The sequence below is a fragment of the Orcinus orca genome, chromosome 7 (assembly GCF_937001465.1).
Source record: "Orcinus orca chromosome 7, mOrcOrc1.1, whole genome shotgun sequence".
Taxonomy (NCBI): domain Eukaryota; kingdom Metazoa; phylum Chordata; class Mammalia; order Artiodactyla; family Delphinidae; genus Orcinus; species Orcinus orca.
In genome coordinates this window covers 82,537,620-82,561,016 of record NC_064565.1, presented here as the reverse complement: position 1 = coordinate 82,561,016, position 23,397 = coordinate 82,537,620, and the positions used below count along the sequence as shown (strand labels likewise).

Sequence of the window (23,397 nt, the reverse complement as noted above, 5' to 3'; positions counted from 1 at the left end):
ACTTCACACCTAGGGACACATACAGACTGAAAGTGAGGGGATGGAAAAAGATATTCCATGCAAATGGAAATCAAAAGAAAGCTGGAATAGCAATACTCATATCATATAAAATAGACTTTAAAATAAAGAATGTTACAAGAGACCAGGAAGGACACTACATAATGATTAGGGGATCAATCCAAGAAGAAGATATAACAATTATAAATATATATGCACCCAACATAGGAGCACCTCAATACATAAGGCAACTGCTAACAGCTACAAAAGAGGAAATCGGCAGTAACACAGTAATAGTGGGGGACTTTAACACCTCACTTACACCAATGGATATACCATCCAAAATGAAAATAAACAAGATAACAGAAGCTTTAAATGACACAATAGACCACAATAGACATTCCATCCAAAACACCAGATTACACTTTCTTCTCAAGTGTGCACAGAACATTCTCCAGAATAGATCACATCTTGGGTCACAAATCAAGCCTCAGTAAATTTAAGAAAATTGAAATCATATCAAGCATCTTTTCTGACCACAACACTATGAGATTAGAAATGAATTACAGGGAAAAAAACCGTCAAAAACACAAACACATGGAGGCTAAACAATACGTTACTAAATAACCAAGAGATCACTGAAGAAATCAAAGAGGAAATCAAAAAATACCTAGAGACAAATGACAATGGTAACATGACGATCCAAAACTATGGGATGCAGCAAAAGCAGTTCTAAGAGGGAATTTTATAGCTATACAAGCCTACATCAAGAAACAAGAAAAATCTCAAATAAACAATCTAACCTTACACCTAAAGAAACTAGAGAAAGAAGAACAAACAAAGCCCAAAGTTAGCAGAAGGAAAGAAATCATAAAGATCGAGCAGAAATAAATGAAATAGAAACAAAGAAAGCAATAGCAAAGATCAATAAAACTAAAAGCTGGTTCTTTGAGAAGATAAACAAAAGTGATAAACCATTAGCCAGACTCATCAAGAAAAAGAGGGAGAGGACTCAAATCAATAAAATTAGAAATGAAAAAGAAGTTACAGTAGACACCACAGAAATACAAAGCATCCTAAGAGACTACTAAAAGCAACTCTATGCAAATAAAATGGACAACCTGGAAGAAATGGACAAATTCTTAGAAAGGTATAACCTTCCAAGTCTGAACTAGGAAGAAACAGAAAATATGAACAGACCAATCACAAGTAATGAAATTGAAACTGTGATTAAAAGTCTTCCAACAAACAAAAGTCCAGGACCAGATGGCTTCACAGGTGAATTCTATCAAGCATTTAGAGAAGAGCTAATACCCATCCTTCTCAAACTCTTCCAAAAATTGCAGAGGAAGGAAAACTCCCTAACTCATTCTGTGAGGCCACAATCACCCTGATACCAAAACCAGACAAAGATAATACAGAAAAAGAAAATTACAGACCAATATCACTCATGAATATAGATGCAAAAATCCTCAACAAAATACTAGCAAACAGAATCCAACAACACATTAAAAGGATCATACACCACGATCAAGTGGGTATTATCCCAGGGATGCAAGGATTCTTCAATATACGCAAATAAATCAATGTGATACACCATATTAACAAATTGAAGAGTAAAAACCACATGATCATCTCAATAGATGCAGAAAAAGCTTTTGACAAAATTCAACACCCATTTATGATAAAAACTCTCCAGAAAGTGGGCATAGAGGGAACATACCTCAACATAATCAAGGCCATATATGACAAACCCAAAGCAAACATCATTCTAAATGGTGAAAAACTGAAAGCATTTCCTCTAAGATCAGGAACGAGACAAGGATGTCCACTCTCACCACTGTTATTCAGCATAGTTTTGGAAGTCCTAGCCATGGCAATCAGAGATGCAAAAGAAATAAATACAAATTGGAAAAGAAGAAGTAAAACTGTACTGTTTGCAGATGACATGATACTATACATAGAGAATCCTAAAAATGCCACCATAAAACTACTAGAGCTAATCAATGAATTTGGTAAAGTTGCAGGATACAAAATTAATGCACAGAAATCTCTTGCATTCCTATACACTAATGATGAAAAATCTGAAAGAGAATTTAAGGAAACACTCCCATTTACCATTGCAACAAAAAGAATAAAATACCTAGGAATAAACCTACCTAGGGAGACCACAGACCTGTATTCAGAAAACTATAAGACACTGAGGAAAGAAATTAAAGATGATATGAACAGATGGAAAGATATACCATGCTCTTGGATTGGAAGAATCAATACTGTGAAAATGACTCTACTACCCAAAGCAATCTACAGATTCAATGCAATCCCTATCAAATTACCAATGGCATTTTTTACAGAACTAGAACAAAAAATCTTAAAATTTGTATGGAGACACAAAATACCCCGAATAGCCAAAGCAGTCTTGAGGGAAAAAAACGGAGCTGGAGGAATCAGACTCCCTGACTTCAGACTATACTACAAAGCTATGGTAATCAAGACAATATGGTACTGGCACAAAAACAGAAATATAGATCAATGGAACAAGATAGAAAGCCCAGAGATAAACCCATGCACCTATGGTCAACTAATCTATGACAAAGGAGGCATGGATATACAATGGAAAAAAGACAGTCTCTTCAATAAGTGGTGCTGGGAAAACTGGACAGCTACATGTAAAAGAATGAAATTAGAACACTCCCTAACACCATACACAAAAATAAACTCATGATGATTCGAGACCTAAATATAAGCCCGGACGCTATAAAACTTTTAGAGGAAAACATAGGAAGAACACTCTCTGACATAAATCACAGCAAGATCTTTTTTGATCCACCTCTTAGAGTAATGGAAGTAAAAACAAAAATAAACAAATGGGACCTAATGAAACTTCAAAGCTTTTGCACAGCAAAGGAAACCATAAACAAGATGAAAAGGCAACCCTCAGAATGGGAGAAAATATTCGCAAATGAATCAACAGACAAAGGATTAATCTCCAAAATATATAAACAGCTCATGCAGCTCAATATTAAAGAATCAACCCATTCCAAAAATGGGCAGAAGACCTGAATAGATATTTCTCCAAAGAAGACATATAGATGGCCAAGAAGCACATGAAAAGCTGCTCAGCATCACTAATTATTAGAGAAATACAAATCAAAACTGCAGTGAGGTATCACCTCACACCAGTTAGAATGGGCATCATCAGAAAATCTACAAACAGCAAATGCTGGAGAGGGTGTGGAGAAAAGAGAACCCTCTTGCACTGTTGGTGGGGATATAAATTGATACAGCCACTATGGAGAACAGTATGGAGGTTCCTTAAAAACTAAAAATAGAATTACCATATGACTCAGCAATCCCACTACTGGGCATATACCCAGAGGAAACCATAATTCAAAAAGACACATGCACCCCAATGTTCATTGCAGCACTATTTATGGTAGCCAGGTCATGGAAGCAACCTAAATGCCCATCGACAGACAAATGGATAAAGAAGTTGTGGTACATATATACAATGGAATATTACTCAGCCATAAAAAGGAACGAAATTGGGTCATTTGTTGAGATGTGGATGGATCTAGAGACTGTCATACAGCGTGAAGTAAGTCAGAAAGAGAAAAACAAATATCGTATATTAACGCATGTATGTGGAACGTAGAAAAACGGTACAGATGAACCGGTTTGCAGGCAGAAGTTGAGACACAGGTGTTGAGAACAAACATATGGACACCAAGGGGGGAAAGCCACAGGGTTTGGGGATGGTGGTGTGCTGAATTGGGCAGTTGGGATTGACATGTATACACTGATGTGTATAAAATTGATGACTAATAAGAACCTGCTATATAAAAAAATAAAATTAAAAAAATTTAAAAAAAATTAAATAAGCAATGAGAATGTTCCTTAACAGCATAGAACTTAAATATTAGCGTCTGGTTGTATGGATGTTATGGAGGGTAAAACAAGGATTGCTTGCTGTCATGCACATATTTGGAAGATCCAGCTATCCTTCATAGTAGTGTCCTGTGAACTTGTAAAGATTATGGAAAAATCCTTTGCACCTAAATTTTTAGAAGATGAAAGATCTCTATTGATTGGATACATGAAAATAGATCTATTTAGAAAAGCACAATGTAGGGACTTCCCTGGTGGTCAAGCGGTTAAGACTCTGTGCTCCCAGTGTAGGGGCCCGGGTTCCACCCTTGGTCAGGGAACTAGATCCTGCATGCCACAACTAACAGCCCACAGGCCACCACTGAAAAGATCCCACATGCTGCAATGAAGATCCTGCACGCAGCAATGAAGATCCCACATACCGTAACTAAGACCTAACGCAAATTAATTAATTAATTAAGAAAAGCACGATGTAGACGATAAATTATTTCATAACTTACAGGAAGTCCATGTAAAATACTTATTCATAGAGCTAAAAGTAAGGTTTAAGATTTAAGTTCTTAAAGGAGTAGCTAGAAGTATTTCAACAAAGAAATTGTGCATGAGTGTTTTTTTTCTCTCTTGAAGGCAGATATTTTTAGTTCCAGAGGGCTTTTCTCATAGGCATTCAAAAAATTCACTGAAATCACTCTTCAATTCTTCCCTCTTACCCTACCCTCTACTTTTTGGAAAAGGTTTCAAGTCCTTCTCTACTAAGTTCTTCTAAAGCACACTGAGTATCTCTGTCATTACTAGAAACATTGTGGCACTAGTCCTATAAGATAAGAAATTCTTTTTTTATTAATTTATAGTGGTTATTAATAAAATGAACAAGCCATTTAATTACTCAAGTGACCACTCTGAGCCCAATGTGTATATTTTCTAAGAATAGTTAAGGCTAAATTTTAAATGCAAGTAGCCAGTTAGATGCCATATTATTTTGTGTCCAGTCATGTTTGAGAGGATTGCATTTTGGTTATCATCTTAAAATAGCAATTCTAAATATTTTACCAACTGGAGATGAATGTTTAAAGAAGATTTTGATAGTCTTCTAGAGACAGTTATTCATAGATAGCCATAAATTCTGTTATTTTTAAAGAAAGGCTACCTTTTTATTCTTTTCTTGCAAGTTGAAATTTATTTTTATTAAACGAGTGGAAAATATCAGGTTATGTTTGTTTTAGTTTAAACATGAATAAATTCACATTTTACTTCACTTATTTTTTTTTTTTTTTTTTTTTTTTTTTTTTTGGTACGCGGGCCTCTCACTGTTGTGGCCTCTCCCGTTGCGGAGCACAGGCTCCGGACGCGCAGGCTCAGCGGCCATGGCTCACAAGCCTAGCTGCTCCGCGGCATGTGGGATCTTCTGGGAACGGGGCACGAACCCGTGTCCCCTGCATCGGCAGGCGGACTCTCAACCACTGCGCCACCAGGGAAGCCCATACTTCACTTATTAAGGATGAACACAGTCAAGATTAGAAAAGTTGTAAGAGTACAAGATTCATTTTAGAATTGCTACGAGAAAAAGAATTGAAAGACATGTACACTACACCAGCTGGGCATGAAAGAACAGCTGGAAATACCCATGGCACTGTTTTTAATGAAAGAGATACAAGTTTCCTGCCCTCTCTGAGGGTTCAGTAACTGGCTCCTTGGTGAATGACTGCTTTGATGAGCCTTGAAAATATAAAATCAGAGATAGGGGTAAATAGTATTGGAAGCGATGAACTAAGACCCAGCAAAGCTGCAGGCACTGTACCTCAAGCTACACCAAAAGTTGATTTAAATTACCAGAAAGATTTTGCCAATTACGAATCAAAACCTTAAATATTCTGCTTCCTGCAGTTTATCATCAGGAAACCGTCACGAACATCCATAAAGATTCAGCCACACAAATGTTCATTACCTGTTAATAATAATAATAATAATAATACCAAGAAGGGGACAACCTTAAAGTTCAAAAATAAGGGAGAAAGGTAAATTATTGAGAGATTATTTTACTGATTTACTGAATGCTGTGTAGTCATTAAAATGACATTGCAAAAGAATATTTAATGTGCGCACATATATTCACTACATGTTAAAATAGCACAAAAAGGAAAATTATAAAATAATACATACATCATGATTTATGTGTGTTTATGAGCTGTTATATGGCTAAGAGGGCACATACCAAAATTTATCTGGTTATCTCTGGCTGTTGCCATTACAGTTTTTAGGGACCACATTTTGGGGTTTTTTTGGTGTGTGTGTGTGTGTGTGTGTGTGTGGCTTTTTGACTTACATTTTAAAGATTAGTTTACAGTTCTTTCATTTTTTTAAATTCATGCATTGAAACAAATTTATTGAATACCTCCTCTGGGCAAGATACTGTTCTAGAGTCAGGCACCATGTTAAATAATGCATGCCTTCCTGAGTACCTCTTCTTTAAAAATTATATGTTAAAAGTCAATGGAGGGTTTCCTCGGTGGCACAGTGGTTAAGAATCCGCCTGCCAATGCAGGGGACACGGGTTCAAGCCCTGGTCTGGGAAGATCCCACATGCCTCAGAGCAACGAAGCCCGTGGGCCACAACTACTGAGCCCGTGTGCCACAACTACTGAAGCCCACACACCTAGAGCCTGTGCTCCACAACAAGCAAAGCCACCGCAATGAGAAGCCTATGCACCGCCCCAAAGAGTAGCCCCCACTCGCCACAACTAGAGAAAGCCCGTGCGTAGCAACGAAGACCCAACGCAGCCAAAAATTAAAAAATAAATAAAATTTTTAAAAAGCCAATGGAAAAAAATTTCAAAACTTAAAAGTTGACTTTAAAGGAAAATTAAGCTCATCAGAGTGACCAGTGGTATCTAGAAGCCTGTCTCTCGACAGAGGAAGAATAACAAAGACCTGAACTTCGAACTCCTTCTCTCACCCTTCCTCCTCCTGAGGATGCTTTTAGGCTACCTGCCAGGGAAAGTGAACACAGGGGTGGAGATAAACACCACACTGCAGGTGGGATTATCTCAGAGTTATGGAGGAGGATTTTAAGTCCCTGTTGTTAAGGGATGGATCCTGTTAAAAATAAAATACCTTCAGAGCATTGTAGATTGCAGTAACCTAACCTCATTAATGTAGCAGAGAAAGCACAACAGTACAACTTCTTTACTGCAATTGAGGAAGGAAAGTAAAATGAAGACAGAATCATCAGCATGTGGAGGCATAAAAAGAAGAGCTCCTGTACATTCAGCAGAATAAAGAGAAGATGGCTGTGAAAGCAACATAGCACAGGCTGACAGCCCCACTGATAGAGCTGCTCTGACTTCCTATTGCCTAAGTGGAAGATCAGAAAAGAAAAAAAAAGAAAGAAAGGAAACAAATCCAAGTGATGGTTCAAGCTGTGCGACTACTTGTGAAATTATTAGATAATTTGATCATTCTTTTGGCATTTTAATAAAATCTACCATTAATATTTAATTTTAATACTTTTGAGTTAATCTTTCCAATCCAGCACTCTCCCTGAGCACCAACTCAGAAACTTTTTTCAAAGCTGTTTCAGCAAATAAATGCTAAAATTAAGGTATATTTAAATTGTTTTGCTTAGACCTAAAACTTCCTTCTTATACCTCTTTTATGGCAGAGCTAGGAATCTGCATAAGCTATTGATGAATTGATGGCTTACTTTAATATTTTAGGACCAGGTGAAATCTCAGTCTGTGCTTTGGCATGTTTGGGCATTTATCAGGATCATGTCACATACTTTTCAGGCATATACTTCAAAATTGATCATCATAAATAAATGTAAAGCACCCTCCTGAGGAAAACATTCATTATGGGCCAGACTTTAAAACTGCAACATGCAACCAGAAGCTACAGGAATTGGTGTGCAATTTAGCACTCACCATGTTTATCAACCATTCAGATAATTTCAGAGCAATTTGGTATGTAAGAGAAATTCTGAAAAAAACACCTTTTTACTGTGGTAACACAGAGGTCTCTCCCAAATTTTTATGCAGTTATGTTCAATTGCCATTTGTATTAGTCATTAAAACTCCAAAGGATATAGTGAGTAAACAAAAAAGATACAAAACTTAATTTTAATCAATAGTTTCACCTGTCTTCTTAATCCCTTTATTGAAGGTAACAGCAAGCTGTGAGAATGGTCCCTCTTAGAACTGTGAGGACCATATCATGTACTTTACGTAATTAAATATCCCACCTCTCACACCTTCTGTTCAAAGAGCTAATTAACAGCTAGAAAGAAAAGACAACAGATGGGAAAGGAGGCATAGACACTCCCAAATTGATGAAATGGCTCTCTTTGTATCCTGGTGGCTCAAATTCACAAATTTTAGCGTGTTTTAGCTGTTTGCTGAAGATGCTTCATTCTTGCCATCAGCTGAACATGACTAATTTTTAGAATTGCTGGGTCTGTGAAAGTAAAAGGCAGATAAAATAGTTTAGGACCTGATTTTAAAACTCATTAAAATTCATGAGTTATCCATGGGCTCTCTGGGTTTTGATGGCAAGTTATATTTTGTATTGTGGTGGTGGATGGGAAGCAAGGTGCATGTGTTCCCCAAGACAATGGTGGTTATTTACATATGTGCCCTGGAGGCAGGAAAGGGGTTTTGGTTTTCCTTGTTGTAGTGGAGGGGGAAACTGTGGAATGGGAGGATGAAATTGAAAGGAATAGGAATTAAGCCCTAAGTACAGGGTCTTTCCTTCTCTTCCAACAATGTTGGCTGCTCTGGAAGGAAGGGTCAATATCTCCTGTCCAATAATAGCCAAAGGACAAGATAACAGGAGTCAGGCTCAGATGGGTAGATGGCCTAACACCTCATAGAAGGAGAATCCAGGAAGGCTAGATTTGCCAAAATGCCAGCCTACAGGCTGCCCCCAGCGACCCCTTCAATTAAGGGTAGAGTGTGTGGCTAAGGTGGGGTCCACAGCGGAAAGACCCACAGAAGAAACCATTTTTTAAACTGACACACAAAAAATCAGGCTGAGGAGCATCATGATTTCATTATACTAAAGAAAATAGAACTTTGCGATTTTTGTGTCTGTTATACCTTCTGTAAATCTAAAATCATAATTTTCTTATATTTTTGTAATTCCTATACCAATAAAATAACCATGGCAGAACAGTCATCTTACATAAATGAAAACAGGATTTAATGAAATGAAATTTTATGAGCTTTGAGAGAAACAATTCTTTGAATTATCTTACTTATTTCGCCTAAATGAAATTAATGTGCTCTTGCTTTCAGTCGTAAATGATCTGTGCTTTATTGTGAATTTCATTTTCTTCTGCAGAGAGATTTATTTTAAAAGAGAGGTGAGATGGAGGAGGAGAGAGGGGTCTGCCTCTTGGGTTGTAGGTGATCTGAGGTTTATGTCTTACAGGCGTCTGCCTGGGGGTGAGGCTCCCTGCAGTTCTGCTGAAGATTCTAAGTCAGGAAGGAGGCCAGAAAGAGAGAAGAGGTGGTCCACTGTGAGACCCCCAAAGTGTGCTGAAGGGACATAGCCCTCCAAGGCTATGCCTCCTCTCTTAGACTGGGGGGGTGAGAAGAGGGCAGTGTTGGTATATGGCAACTCCAGTCTGTTCCTGGGATAAAAATGAGCAAATGCAGACCATAAGGCCTTCAGCCCAAATGAAGAGTTCCTGGCCACCACCATGATTCTCTGGATAAAGTAGACACTTGAAGAGCGGAGGGGAGCCCATGATTCCTCAGTCTCAGAGCCTGAGAAGGGTTCATTGGAAATTCAGTGGGACTGATTTTCTGATCGTGGGTCAGCATAGCTCTGTCTGCCCTGTATCTGCACAAGTTTCTTTGGAAGGAGAGGAAGGCATCTTTTCAAGTTCTCTCAGTGTTCCCATGGAGAGTCCATTGTGGAACGACATTGACCGGGGAGATTGTTATAGGCATTTCCAAAGGATATTAAGACTTTTGAGGTCTTGTATTAAGATTGGAGCCGATGGGTGGTGTCAAAGTATACTTCTCAAAAAATTTAAAATGAGACTCTCATAAAAGGAGAAAAAGAACATGTGTTAAAGATTTTTATAAAAATCTCATTAAGTAATGATGGAACCACTAAGATGCTAAAGTTTATTCAGGGATCATTTGAGGAACAGAGCATTTATAGAGACTTTAATAAAATAATATTAGAGTAAGCTAGGTAAGATACAAAACTTGTTACCATCCAAAACAGCAATAAGCTATAATTTCTAGAGTTATCTTTTCTACCACACAGAAATAATGTGTATTTCTGCAGGAAACAGATCTACAAGTTAACATGTAACTTCACAGAGACTGCGCCCTTAATTAACATTTTACTAAAAATTAATCCTTGGGTGGACCTGTTAAAACAGTGCCTCAGTATGATTCTTAAAAGGACATGGGGGCTTCCCTGGTGGCGCAGTGGTTGAAAGTCCGCCTGCCGATGCAGGGGACACGGGTTTGTGCCCGGTCCGGGAAGATCCCACATGCCGCGGAGCGGCTGGGCCCGTGAGCCATGGCCGCCGAGCCTGCGCGTCCGGAGCCTGTGCTCAGCAACGGGAGAGGCCACAACAGTGAGAGGCCCACGTACCGCAAAAAAAAAAAAAGGACATGGAATTAGCCTCTTTGCCTTATTTACAAGTTTTGGATCATTTTTCTGAACAATAGGGAATCTTGTCTAGTACCTCTTGATATTAATCCCTCTTGTTCTTTTTCCTTAAACTCATGTTATCCACGTGTGATTGTGGTTGAATAGCACAGACGTTTTGCTTTTATCTTCCTCCCCTGTGCCCCTTTACTCACACACACATATCCCAGCATCACCACAACACACATGTAATGCCAGGATCCAAAAGAGAAGAGTCAGGTGGCTCTGACTGAATACACCAATTGAATTGAATATACCAATGCGTTGAACTCACTGCTGATATAGAAGGGTGAACTTAACTTTTGAATTATTCTGCAAAATTCAGGAGGTTGTAGGCATGGTCTAGGCTAATTCCTTTACTATGAATATCAAGGGAATAGGCCAAGTTTTTTGTTGTACAGAAAAGTCCTTGCAGTAATTATTGCTAGATCCAAGAGGGCTTGCCATACTCACTATCACATCCCTAGTGGATATATTAAGGGTATCCCCAGGGCATACTTTGCTGGTATCAGCAACCTAGGCGCACACTTTATCTGAGATTCCTGCTTCTGGAATTTGCTGGTGACTGCAGCCTATTCCCTCAGAGATTTTCTTAAGGACCCTTTTCAGCTATCTCTCTTTTCTATCCTGTCTCAAAGCCATCAGCATTCCTTCCCTCTTTTGGCTCACTGCCCACACAAAAGAATGAAACCAAATTCGGTTATAGAAAACTGTGGAACCAAAGAGAATAATTTCTTTATTATGGTGAATTATGCCTTCTGATTCTATTTAACCCAGATATAGTCATTTCATATTTTTTATCCTGCTTAGGAAAAAGTGAATTTAGGAATTCTGAGCATTAGTTAAATCATTTAAATCCAAAGCTGCCAGGGAACCTCGAAAATAATAGGGAGCACTTTGATGATTTTTTCACATTTGCGATAGCTTCTGCAGCGATTCTTTGCAACTCCTTCAGTGGGTTAAAACCCTTGTTCTCTCCATAATCAGTTTTGGCTTCAACCTTGGATAAGTCCTTGTGTTTTCAGGAACCATGGTTATCTTTTCCCTAAAGAGAGTGACATTTCTTATGAGTTAATTTTAATGCTCTTCCTTATCTAGAAGGCTCACTCATGGCAAGATGAAAAGAATTCTACTGTTTCTTTATTTCAAAAACATATTATCTGGCTTTCTCTGGACTGATTTAGGTATTTACAACCAGAAAATGTGTTTCGAATTCTTTTACTAGTATCTTACCTTCTTCATAGTATTGGTACATCGATCGTATCAAAATTTAATTTGACATTAGTCTTCTTTACTTCCTTATGACAGAAGGCCAGAGTGTCACCTCAGGATGAGTTCTACCACTACCTGGCAACAGCAAACTGACATCCTGGTTTAGAAAGACACACTTAGCCTAGAGCATTTTTCAGTTACAAGACCATGTTCTATGAAAGGTCAGGTTTGTTTATTTGTTTTGCTGGTTGGTCGATTTATTAAATGTAGCAATGCATATGGTATTCACATTGTTTTTCTAAAGGGAAAAATCCATCCAAAATATAAGATCCCAGTAATGTTTTTGATAGTTCTGCAGTGTCAAGGCAGCAAATATGTTATCACCCTGTAATTAATTCCACTAGTGCTCTCTCATTCACTTATCAGATTTAAATTAAATTCAATAAACAGTATTGAATACCACCTACAAGATATAGGTAGTCCCTGCCGCTAAGGAATTTGCAATTTAAGGGCCATGAAGGAATGTACTCAACCAATAGTAATACTAGCCAGAATGGTGTTATTGATTTAATAAGGATATACCACTCATGGTCATGAAAACATTGACCTCCCCCTGCCTAAATTTTGACTGGATAGGATGCTAAAGGGACCTTGGAAATCATCTGACTCAACCATCTCACTTTTAAATAGAAATTTATGTTATTCTTTATTAATCTATATTTGTTGTAGAAAGTTTAGAATATGTAGAAAAGTGGAAAGAAATCAAACACCCAAAGTCCCTCCACTACAAAGCAGTTATTATTAACTCTTTTGGTATATTTCCTTCCAGTCTCCTTCTCACATGTTTTATTTTTTACATACATGAGATAGTATTAAATATGCAATTTTATGCATTGATTATTTTTCCATAAACTGTTCTGACATGATCCTTTCCCAGTGCTATTAAAAACTCTTGGTAAACATTTTTTTAAGCTAAATAATGTTCAACTGTTGGATCAGTCATAACTTAGACATTCTTCTATTTAGGTTGTTTATACTGTTTCACTGTTGGATGGCTTCGGGCTTAAAACTTTCTCAGGATAGAGTCTGAAGTAGGTTTATGGGTCAAAGTACATGAACATTTTTAAGGCTCTTGCAAGATAGTTTTTGAACACCACGCATTTTGTACCTTGCTTTGGCCTTTATCTTCACAGCAGGTTTCATTAGCCTTCCTTACCCATACTACAGGCTCTTCTGCCTTTTAATTGGCAAGGAAATCACCAGGAACTGAATATACACTGGAGGGAGGAGATAAGCAGAGTTATCAAAACCGGCTCCCAAGAAGAGTTGGAAACTTAATCTAGCTAAGCTTCTAGTCGTGCCCTCCTCACAAATGTGTTATCTCCTTTTGAAGTTGCATAGACCTTGACTTACACAAGTATAGAAAGTTAATGGTTCCTTACTTACGGAATTGAGTGGAGAAGGCAGAAATTAGATTAGATTCATGCATTTCTAGGAACCACTGAGTCTCCAGTAATTGTTGTTACTAACAATTTCAAGCAACACGGCTTTCTCTAATCGCTGTGAAGGGGTGCGAGCAGAATCCTGAGGAACAGTCCCTGCTGTTACCGAAGTGGCATCACGGAGGGAGCTAGTTTATTCCGGGCTAGGCTCAAAGGCCTGGCGCCCACTGAGGTCCCGTATGGCCTGAAACATTATATTAAGCCTGAGACTGGAAGACCTGTGGGATCCCCCGAGCTCTATCCTGTGCCCCTGGGAGCCTCTGAATGGAGGGTTGACATAGGCTGGGTGGTCTGAAACTTCTGCAGACTCATCCCCCTCTTCTGGCCTGAGCCAGAGTCAGGTCACAGCACAGTGGACTCAGGATCGGCCTTGAGGTTGCCTAAACAGCATCTCATTCTCAAGCACAGACAAGTGGAATGTGAAATAGAATTTCTGACAGAGGTGCCAACTTTCCAGGGACCTTGGTCTGCTTCCAGGTCTTTGACTTGAAGACTCATAAATGTCCTCACTGCTAAAAGATAAATAAATCCATTTTTAAAACTTTCCTCAGAGCACCTCGTTGACATGGTCCCCATGGATATTTTCTGCTTGGTTTTCTAACTCCTTTTCTCCCTCCTCACCTGTGGAAACTAGTTATGTAGTCCAAGTTTAACCAGCACTGACAAGAGCAAGGGTTACCTCACAGACCCACTGGCTACACCTTTCCGTTTTTATATTCCGAACCATACTTGGTTTCTGCTTTCTTAAATAGCACATTTAGAAACTGGTTTAGTTCAGCTGAAGGTCTCTTGAAATCCCTGGATTTTTTCCTGCCATATTTTCAAATAACTAGTCATAAGCTATACCACTTACAAAGCTTGGGTTCCCAGCTAGAGGGTAATATGTGTGTGTTTCCTTGCCATTTTGGATCAGATCACTGTTTTGTTAACCTAGCGGCCAGTTGGCTTATGGTCAAGTTCATATTTATTCTTGATTTTGTTATCACAGATTCACTTTTTAGAGAAAGAGGCTTAAACTTGGCCTTCTATTACCTCTGCTGTTTTAAAATCTAAGACGTTGAGCTGTTCTTCGTGTGAGTCCTCCGGTCCTGTGAAAATGCCTCCCAAAATTCAGAAAATGTCCTATGAATTGTTATAATCTTAAATACAATCGTTTTCTCAGGCCCCCCAAAGTTATAGAGCATCCCAGCCACCCCCCACCCCGAGCTGAACCAGAGAGTTCACGTTTTACGAATAAGATGGTTGAAAAGCCTGCTTGCTCTCATCTTAGCTTTCTTCTCTCAATTCCCACTTCAGATGCCCATCTTTACTTGTCAGTGGGGGTTGGGAGTAGCTTGAATCTCAGACCTTCTGATTTTTTCAGCCAAGAGAGTCTTGGCAAACGCAAGGTGGTAGGAGGACGCTGTGGGAGAAGAGGTAGAGGTCAAGCAGTGCTAGATTCTCCATACAGGGTTCATAAATGATTGATCAAATGAGAAAAGAAGCAATTCTGGGATTTTGGAGATAAAAAGGAATAAGATTAAGTAGTCCAGATAAAGGCTTTATTAAAGCAGCCATTTTAATAGATTTTTTAGGCAGAGGACCAAGTCGATCCTTGGAATGAGTGCAAATTTTTTATTGAGCCAGTAGAAACTGATGGTGACATATTGGACGTGTACATTGGATTTATGAGTGTAATTCAACATGAAAACTAGCATGTGAATGCATGGATTGTGTAAATGTTACGTATAAATTATATTCTTTGATTTATAACTACAAACTTTATGTGCAGAACTCATTGCCTTTTTGTGATGCTGCTTGTTTGGCATGTATTCTTAGCTGTAACTGTGTTTCAAAAGAGCCATTCTATTTCGGATTTTGACAAGGTAGGTTGCTGGTGATCTCTGTAGAGCAATGTTATTTTCCAGTAATATTGCCGACCACAGGCTGAAGTACGAGTTTGTATAATGAGTCATGGTAGGAGCTCTCTGTCTCCCTCCGGCCCCCATATTCTTCCCCTGAGTCGTTTGTGCAGAGTCGAGTCTCTGAGCAGTGCTGTGTATCTGCATCATCCCTTGGACTCTGTATGTTTAGAATCAATTTTAAATTAGAAAGAAAATTCTAAACATAAACGTCAATTTTGAATGACTTACAAATTGCTTTTCTCCCCACTTTTTTCACATTGCCTTCTTAACTAACAAAGAAGAATCGCTAAAGGAAGAGGCATATTAGAGGAGCTAGATTCCAATTAAGGTCCCCTGTGACTGCTGTGTAACTAAAATGACTACTTACCACTCCTAGGAAACAAAGAGGAAAATCTCAAAGATCAGAGGGAATTGTTGAAGTTAGAGACATAAAAAAGACCCACATACTTTAAAAACACACACACACATGCACACACACACACACACAAAAACTCTTCTTGTCTCCTACCCTCATCCCTGTTGGGTTTTTTTTTTTTTTTAATATCAGGAAAAAGTTTCAGCTTATCAGTTGATAGGAAGACATTGTTTTGTGAGGTAGATAACGTGGGTTTTGAATTAGACCTGGTTCAGTTTCCTCATCTGTATTTTCCAGGCTGTGTGAACTTGAGCAAGTTACTTAATGGATTACTTGAGGATAGATTGAGGTGACCCATGGAATGCTCAGCTCATAGTAAATGCTTAGTACCTTCCGGTTGTCATCAGTGAGAATCTTCATCATTATCACTTATCACCACCAGCACCTTCCTATCATGGTCATCACAGCCTCCACCGCCACCAGTCACCATCACCATCACCATCACCATCACCATCACCATCACCATCACCATCACCATCACCATCACCATCACCTCCTCACTCTCCTGGTTTTCCTTCTACCCCTCTGTACCCTCCCCTCCTCACAACCCCTTTTGCAGACTCTCTTCCTCTTCCAAACCCTAAATACTGGGATTCCTGAGGTTTACGTCCTCTCTCACTACACATTCTCCCTGGCAGCCTCATCCACAGTGGGGGCTTCCTGTCTCAGCCATTGCTGATGATTCCCAAATCCATTACTCCAGCCGAGATCGCTCTTCTAAGCTTCAAACGTTATATCCATCTGTCCACTGGACATGTCCCCTTAAATGTCCCAGCAGCACTTCAGACTAAAGCTCCACACAATTTCCCTCCCCTGACCTTGTGCCTTCTCTTTGTTTCTTATCTTAAAGAAGGCATCACAATTCACCCTGTTACCAAAGCAAGAAAATTGGAGTCATCCTTGACTCTACACTTTCCCCTTCCTCCACTGTTCAGTCGATGAATGATGTCTGTTACACCTTCTAGGCTCTCAGGTTCATGTGGGTAAGGACCATTTTAGAACTGGAAATCTCAGTGCCTAGCACAGTACTCAATAACTATTGAATGAATGAATAAAGGAGTGAATGAAAGTCCTGAATATCCCCACTTCCTTCCATTTCCTCTGCCTCTTCTGTAGTATAGGCCACCGTCCGTTCTTAACAACTTAATTCGTAATTTAGAAATCCCATCGTTGAAATATCCTAACTGATCTCCCTGCTTCTAGGGTTGCAGTCCTCACCCCCAGCACCACTGCAGCTCATTTACCACACTGCACAGAGAGGTTTTCATGAAACCCAAGAATCTGATCGTGATCATGCCTCTTCCCGGCTGAAAGCACTGCGATGACTCTCACTAATTATCCTGATTTGATGTCCTGGCTTACAGCTGTTATCCCGGCGCAATTGTCAATCTCATAAATGTCCTGAATTGGGCGATGATGATATGATCACCCTATACCTAATCTGTCGTCTGCTTACGTTTCCAGCCTAATTGCTCCTCATTCTTTCCTTACCCCTACATGCTATCTAGTCTTGTTAAACTTAAAGCTTTTCGTATTTGTTGTGTTCTCACATGCTCTTCCTTCTGCCTAGAAATTCCCTTCTCTCTTTGCCTCACAGATTCCTACCATCCGGGTCTCAGGCTAAACCTTCCTTTACAGAAGAGTCTTCTCTGACCCCCAGGGTTATGTCAGGTACCTCTTCCTTCATGTTCCCATAGCATCTTGCATCCTAGCTCTTGCCTCACTGTTTTCACTACCCGTTAACTTCTGTGGGTTCCCCACTAGCCTCTAAGTTCTCTCAGGTCAGTGACCACATCTCTTCGCTGCACAGTTGAATCCTGGTGCCTAACCGAGGCTCCCTGACAGAGATGACATTCAGCAAACGTGTAGTGAATGACTGAAGTAAAAATCACATGCTATTAGAATGATCAAAGTACACGTGTGGAAAAATCTGCCACAATAAATCTTCTGGGAATATGCCTAATTTTTGACTGTAAACAGTACATTGTCTTCTTGCCTCTGTTCATCGTGTTTGTGATAATGGTGGAAATGATTCTGTGTTCCTTTGATTAAAAGTTCATCCTAGGACAGGATTTGGAGTTGGTACGCACTGTCAATTCCAGGAACTCTTGCAGGTGATAATGTTGCAAAACAAAGCAAAGAACAGCTGTTTTCTAGCCTTTTCAAGCAGTTGAAGCTACTTTTATTTCAACTATGTATGGCAGATGGTTTTAAAATTATTAGTTTTGAAGTTAAAATTAAATTTGTTCTCATTATTCTAATGTATCCTAGATTGCTTAAGTTCCAAATTCTATTCTCGCACTAATAAAAACGAACATAAAATGTCTCATACTTTCGATATAATTATTTGTATTGTATTATTAGAAAACTTGAAATTGTGTGCTTTTAGATGGTAAATTTTACACTGTTACTTGATCTACCAGAGAATGCAAACATTTTGTTTCACATGCATTGACTAGAAAGGAGTTCTGGACCTATCTAGGGGTCTGTGTACATCATTCTGTTAAGTGAAAAGTAAGGTTAATGGCTTTTATTCCAAACAGAAGTAGCTTTAGTGTTTTTATTACAAAAACAATTCACAGGGCTTCCCTGGTGGCGCAGTGGTTGAGAGTCCGCCTGCCGATGCAGGGGACGCGGGTTCGTGCCCCGGTCCGGGAAGATCCCACATGCCGTGGAGCGGCTAGGCCCGTGAGCCATGGCCGCTGAGCCTGTGCGTCCGGAGCCTGTGCTCCGCAACGGGAGAGGCCACAACAGTGAGAGGCCCACGTACCGCAAAAAAAACTAAAAAAACAAAAACAAAAACAAAAACAAAAAACAATACACATTCATGGCCAAAAAAAAAATCCGGAAAGATAAAGAAGAAAATGAAAATCATCTGTATTCCCACTTTTAGGTTACTGTGTTAAACATTTTAGGGTATATATTTCTCGTCTTTATTTCTGCATGTGTAGTCATATCAATACAGTTTTTTAAATGGAAATGGTATCATTCCACACATATGGCTTTAAAATGTGTTTTTCCACTTGACAAGTTTGGGACTTTCCGGGAGAAAAAAATGGGTAAAGAGCATGTTAGAAAGTTTTGCTTTCTAGTGTGTTGGGTGGTGTAATTTCCCCTTCACCATCCCCATTAACAAACTTAAATAATCTGTATTACTTTTTGAATCAGTCCGGGTGCATTTGAAGGAAACAGAAGCAATGCTAGCTGTTTTAAGCAAAAGAAGATTTGATTTTTTTAAAATAGGTGTTTATAGGGCTTCCCTGGTGGCGCAGTGGTTGAGAGTCCGCCTGCTGATGCAGGGGACACGGGTTCCTGCTCCGGTCTGGGAAGATCCCACATGCCGCGGAGCGGCTGGGCCTGTGAGCCATGGCTGCTGGGCCTGCACGTCCGGAGCCTGTGCTCCGCAACGGGAGGGGCCACAGCAGTGAGAGGCCTGCGTACTGCAAAAAAAAAGGTGTTTATAATATTGTTGGGAGGTCTAGAAGAGGGTGCCCTAGGCTGATCCTCCAGAAATAAACCTAAACTGCACTTGGACTGCCAGGGTGGCTGCCCCTTCCTCATGATCAGGGAGATGGGGAATCAGAAAGCAGCCCTGGAATGGCTGCTCCATAGACACACCACCCCAGCTGACGTACGGGGACAGACTTGTCACTGCCACTGCTACTGGCCCTAGAGCCACACAGCATCTGCTTAATCCACCTGTCAGAACGGATGCCTATATCCCTGTCTTGCTTCTCTACCCTCACGAAGATAGTAGCATGCACACAGGAAGCTAAAAGACAAGCTAAAGTCTCCATGACTCTGCTTACCATCAGAAATCAGAGATGCCGTCTGCTCACTTGTCTCTCAAATTTCAGACTGCATCCAGTTGGCAGAACCTAAATCAGATCTGAAACCCTAGTTCAAGGGAGTCTAGGAAATGTAGTTTTGAGCTGTCTAGTCTCTGCAGTATAGGGCAGCCCAATCCCATCAGTCAGGAGGCTGGAGTGGACATTGAATACTGCCATATTCACCACACATCAAGGCTTTGGGTGTTGGGTTTTTGTCCCTTTTGGATGCATCACTATACAAAGAAGAACTTAACAGCAACATAAAGAGGGAGAGCTTATCAGAAGTGGTGATATATACCACTACAATTTATTTACTCCATCCCTATTGCTATGTATTCATTTTCTGTTGGTTGGGTTTTTTTCCCATATAAACAGTGTCTTGATAAACTGCTCTTAGCAGTCGCTAATAGCCTCCATGTTCCTAAACCCAATGGGCAATTCTCAGGCCCCATTTTACTTGACCTATCAGGACTTTTGACACGGCTGTGCATTCTCTCCTTAAAACTCTTCCTTCACTTGGTTTCAGAACCTCCTGCTCTCCTGACGTTCTTTCTAGCTCACCTGCTCAATCTGCATTTCCCTGCTGGTTCCTTCTCATCTCTCTAGCTCTTAATTTTGGGTGCCCAGGATCCAGTCTCCCTTCTCTGTGTACTCCCTGGCTCATCTCATCCAGCCTTATGGCTTTAAATACCCTGAAGTCCACACCCGTGTATCCTACAGCTGCCGATTAACATGTACTTTTGTTTTTTTTGCGGTGCGCGGGCCTCTCACTGTCGTGGCCTCTCCCGTTGCGGAGCACAGGCTCCGGATGTGCAGGCTCAGCGGCCACGGCTCACGGGCCCAGCCGCTCCGCATCATGTGGGATCTTCCAAGACCGGGGCACGAACCCGTGTCCCCTGCATAGGCAGGGAGACTCTCAACCACTGCACCACCAGGGAAGCCCTAACATGTACTTTTGATGCTTTAAAAACATCTCAAACCTAACATTTCCAAAATCGAACTTCTGCTTTTTCCCACTACATATATTCCACTCACTTCTCCATTTCAGTTCGTGGAATCTCCATCTTTCAGTTTGCTTACAACAGAATCCTGAGTGTCATCCTTTACTTCTCTCTCACACATTCACATTCAATCCATCAGCAAATCCTGTTGACTCTGCCTCCAAAAATATCCACAGTCCAATACTTTTCTCCGTCCCCACTTGCTCCCTGCTGGTCCAAGCCACCGTTATTTCTCTCTTGGACTTTCGCCCCAGCTCTTCAGTGGTCTCTGTGCCCTCCCTAGAGTCTAAAAGTTAGAACATGTCACCCCTCTGCTCAGAGCACTCCAGTGAAATTCTGTCTCACTCAGGATAGAAGTCACAGACTTTTTACAACAACCCAGAAGGCTCCTTGTGATACTACCACCCACAGTGCCACCATCTTTCTGATTTCCTTTCCTGTCATTCTCATCCTTGATCACCTTGCTCCAGTCTCACTGATGATCTTAAGCATCTCTGTCGCTAAAGGACTTGGCATTTGCTGGCCCCTCTGCTTGGAATGCTCTTCCCCCAGATACCCACAAGGCTCTCTCATCGCCCCCAGATGTTGTTCAGCCATCACCTGCTCAGTAAGGCCTTTCCTGATCTCTGTATTTAAAGTTGCAAATGGACCTCTCCTCCAGCCTTCCGAACCCTCCTTCTCTGTTTTATCTTTCTCCATCGCACCTACGGCCTTCTAATTAATTATATAACTTCCTTTTTCTATGGCCTGCCCTGCCCCCCATGAAAAAATTGATTTTTAAATATATTTTTTATTATTGAATCGGTGCATGGAACAGTATCTGGGCACATTGGTAGTCATTCATCAAGTGTTTGTTGAATGAATATATTTCTTTATACATGTGTCATTGTGCACTTGTCTAATTATTTACTGGGGATTAATTCCTAGGGTCAAAGATATGCACAAAATTGCCCGGGAAGGTTTTAACAATTTGTTCTCCCAACAAGAGTCAATGAAATGTCTTTTGCCTGACACCCTCACCAACATCATACCCTAGTCGCACTATCTGTTCCATTCCTTGAACTCACCGTGTTCATCCCCACTTGATGCATTTGCCCTGACTCCTTCCTGCTCCCAGAATGCTCTCCTGCCACATTTTGACTTGATTTCACTCTTCTTATTCAGGTCTCACTTGAACTGTCATCTCCTTGCTTGGAGAGGCCTCCCCTGGCCATCAGCTGTAGAGTAACTTCCCAGTCACTCCATTTCACATCAGCCTACTTTACTTTCATTACAGCATATTTCACTACCAGATACCTTCTTATGTGTATGTTGTTTATTTGTTTGTCTGTGCTTTCCCGCTCTAGAATGTAAGCTCCGTGAGAACAAGAGCTTCCTAAGTCTTTTGCAACGCTATCTCCATAAATGTGTGTTTGATAATGGAATAGACCCGGGGTATTGTAATTTTCTCGTTGTGACGATCTGCTGGGTGGGAAGTGGATTTAACATGAATTATTTGCCTAGATTGGTGAAGCTGAGCAACTTTTCAAGTATGAAAGCTTTCTTTTGAATAACAAATGCTAAGATGACCTAGAAGTTGAAATATTCAGTTAGCATATTTGTTTTAGATATGCTATATCAGATTTCTTATGTTTCTGAGAAGTTGCATGATTTCTTAAGTTTCTGAAGCCTCCTTTCTCATTTATGACAACGTTTGTATCCATAAAGTAGGATTCCTTCTGCAAATTGCACTCACGTACTGTTGTTTTCTCTGTGTCTCCACAGCTTTTGGAAAGAACCAACAGTGTTTTTGAAGAGTCAGATGCTGGTGCTACCAAGAGTCCGCTCCACTTAGCTGTAAGTGAGATGCTGTGGGCAGCTTCCCCCGTTACAAAAAGAACCTAAGTGTTTCTAAAACTAGGCTGCTCTTAAAAGGGAAGCATAGCAATGCATAATAACTCATAATGGAAACAGTACATGGGTGAAGGCTGAGGCTGCGGTGAGAAAGCTTGTCTCAAATTCCAATCCCAGCTTCTCACTGGTGACCTCAGACACATGACTTACCCTGGCTGAGCCTCGATTTCCCCATCTGTGAAGTGAGGATACAGGAAAAGAGACAACGTGCCTGAAGCCGTATCACAGTGCCCTTAAGAATAATGGTTGTTATAAGTTTTAAGTCTCTCAATTATTATTATCTAGGAGCTAAATCAGTAAACTGAGGAAATGTTTTATTTTGGTTTTAGAGATTTAAGTATAGACAGCAAGAACTGAACTTACAGATAATCGAATGCCACAATTAAAAACTTGAGATATTTAAATACAGACTTGTGAGAACAAGATGAAAATATGCATAATTCCAACTCTGCTGCTTCTGCCTGGGCTTGGAATCGGGGTCTCAGAGGAGGTATCAGGGGCTGATTGTTGTACTGGGTGAGATCTGGGAGGGAGGGGAACAGGAATTTTTCTGCCACCAGTAAAGCTTCCTTTCCACATCCCAGTCATTGAAGAGAAATGCAATAGCTCAGAGTGAGGATCCCCAAACTCTCTCTGAGGGTGACCGAGCTGGGAAGCTCACTACCACTCTACTTCAGTTAAGGTCTTGCTAACCATCGATCAGCAGCAGCTGTTCCCTAGGCACCTCTCAGACTGGCAACAGCCAGCTCACCTACGCAGGGCTCTGCTGAGCTGTGAGGCCTCGGTCCAGGGCCATCAAGAAGGTGTTTGGATGCACCCAGAGACTGGATGTTGGGAAGAGTAGGATGCTGGGTCTCTGTGTTTAATGGTTATGACATGTCACTCAGTACCACGCACACATAAGCACTTATTCAGTTTCCTTCTGATGAGAAATTGAGATGGAGATTTTGGAGAGCAGAGAGGCGTGTTTTACTGATGGCATACTTAAGCAGTCAGGCAAGGTAAGAAGGGATGAGGCCATCCCACAAGGATTGGGATGAACCGATCACACTCATGGAGCCCTCGCTTCTTTGCCAGTCTCCCCACATA

The 23,397-nt window shown here is 40.4% G+C and overlaps 1 protein-coding gene across 5 annotated transcripts in view; it reads left to right on the top strand.

Moving 5' to 3' along the window:
* ANKRD44 (ankyrin repeat domain 44) overlaps nt 1–23,397 on the top strand; it is a 328,505-nt gene that overhangs the window by 269,873 nt on the left and 35,235 nt on the right. For all 5 annotated transcript variants that reach the window (XM_049712129.1, XM_049712126.1, XM_049712125.1 and 2 more), the window contains exon 17: nt 22,180–22,251. In XM_049712129.1, the coding sequence (XP_049568086.1) occupies nt 22,180–22,251 (72 nt within the window). The remainder of the gene's footprint in view (nt 1–22,179; nt 22,252–23,397) is intronic.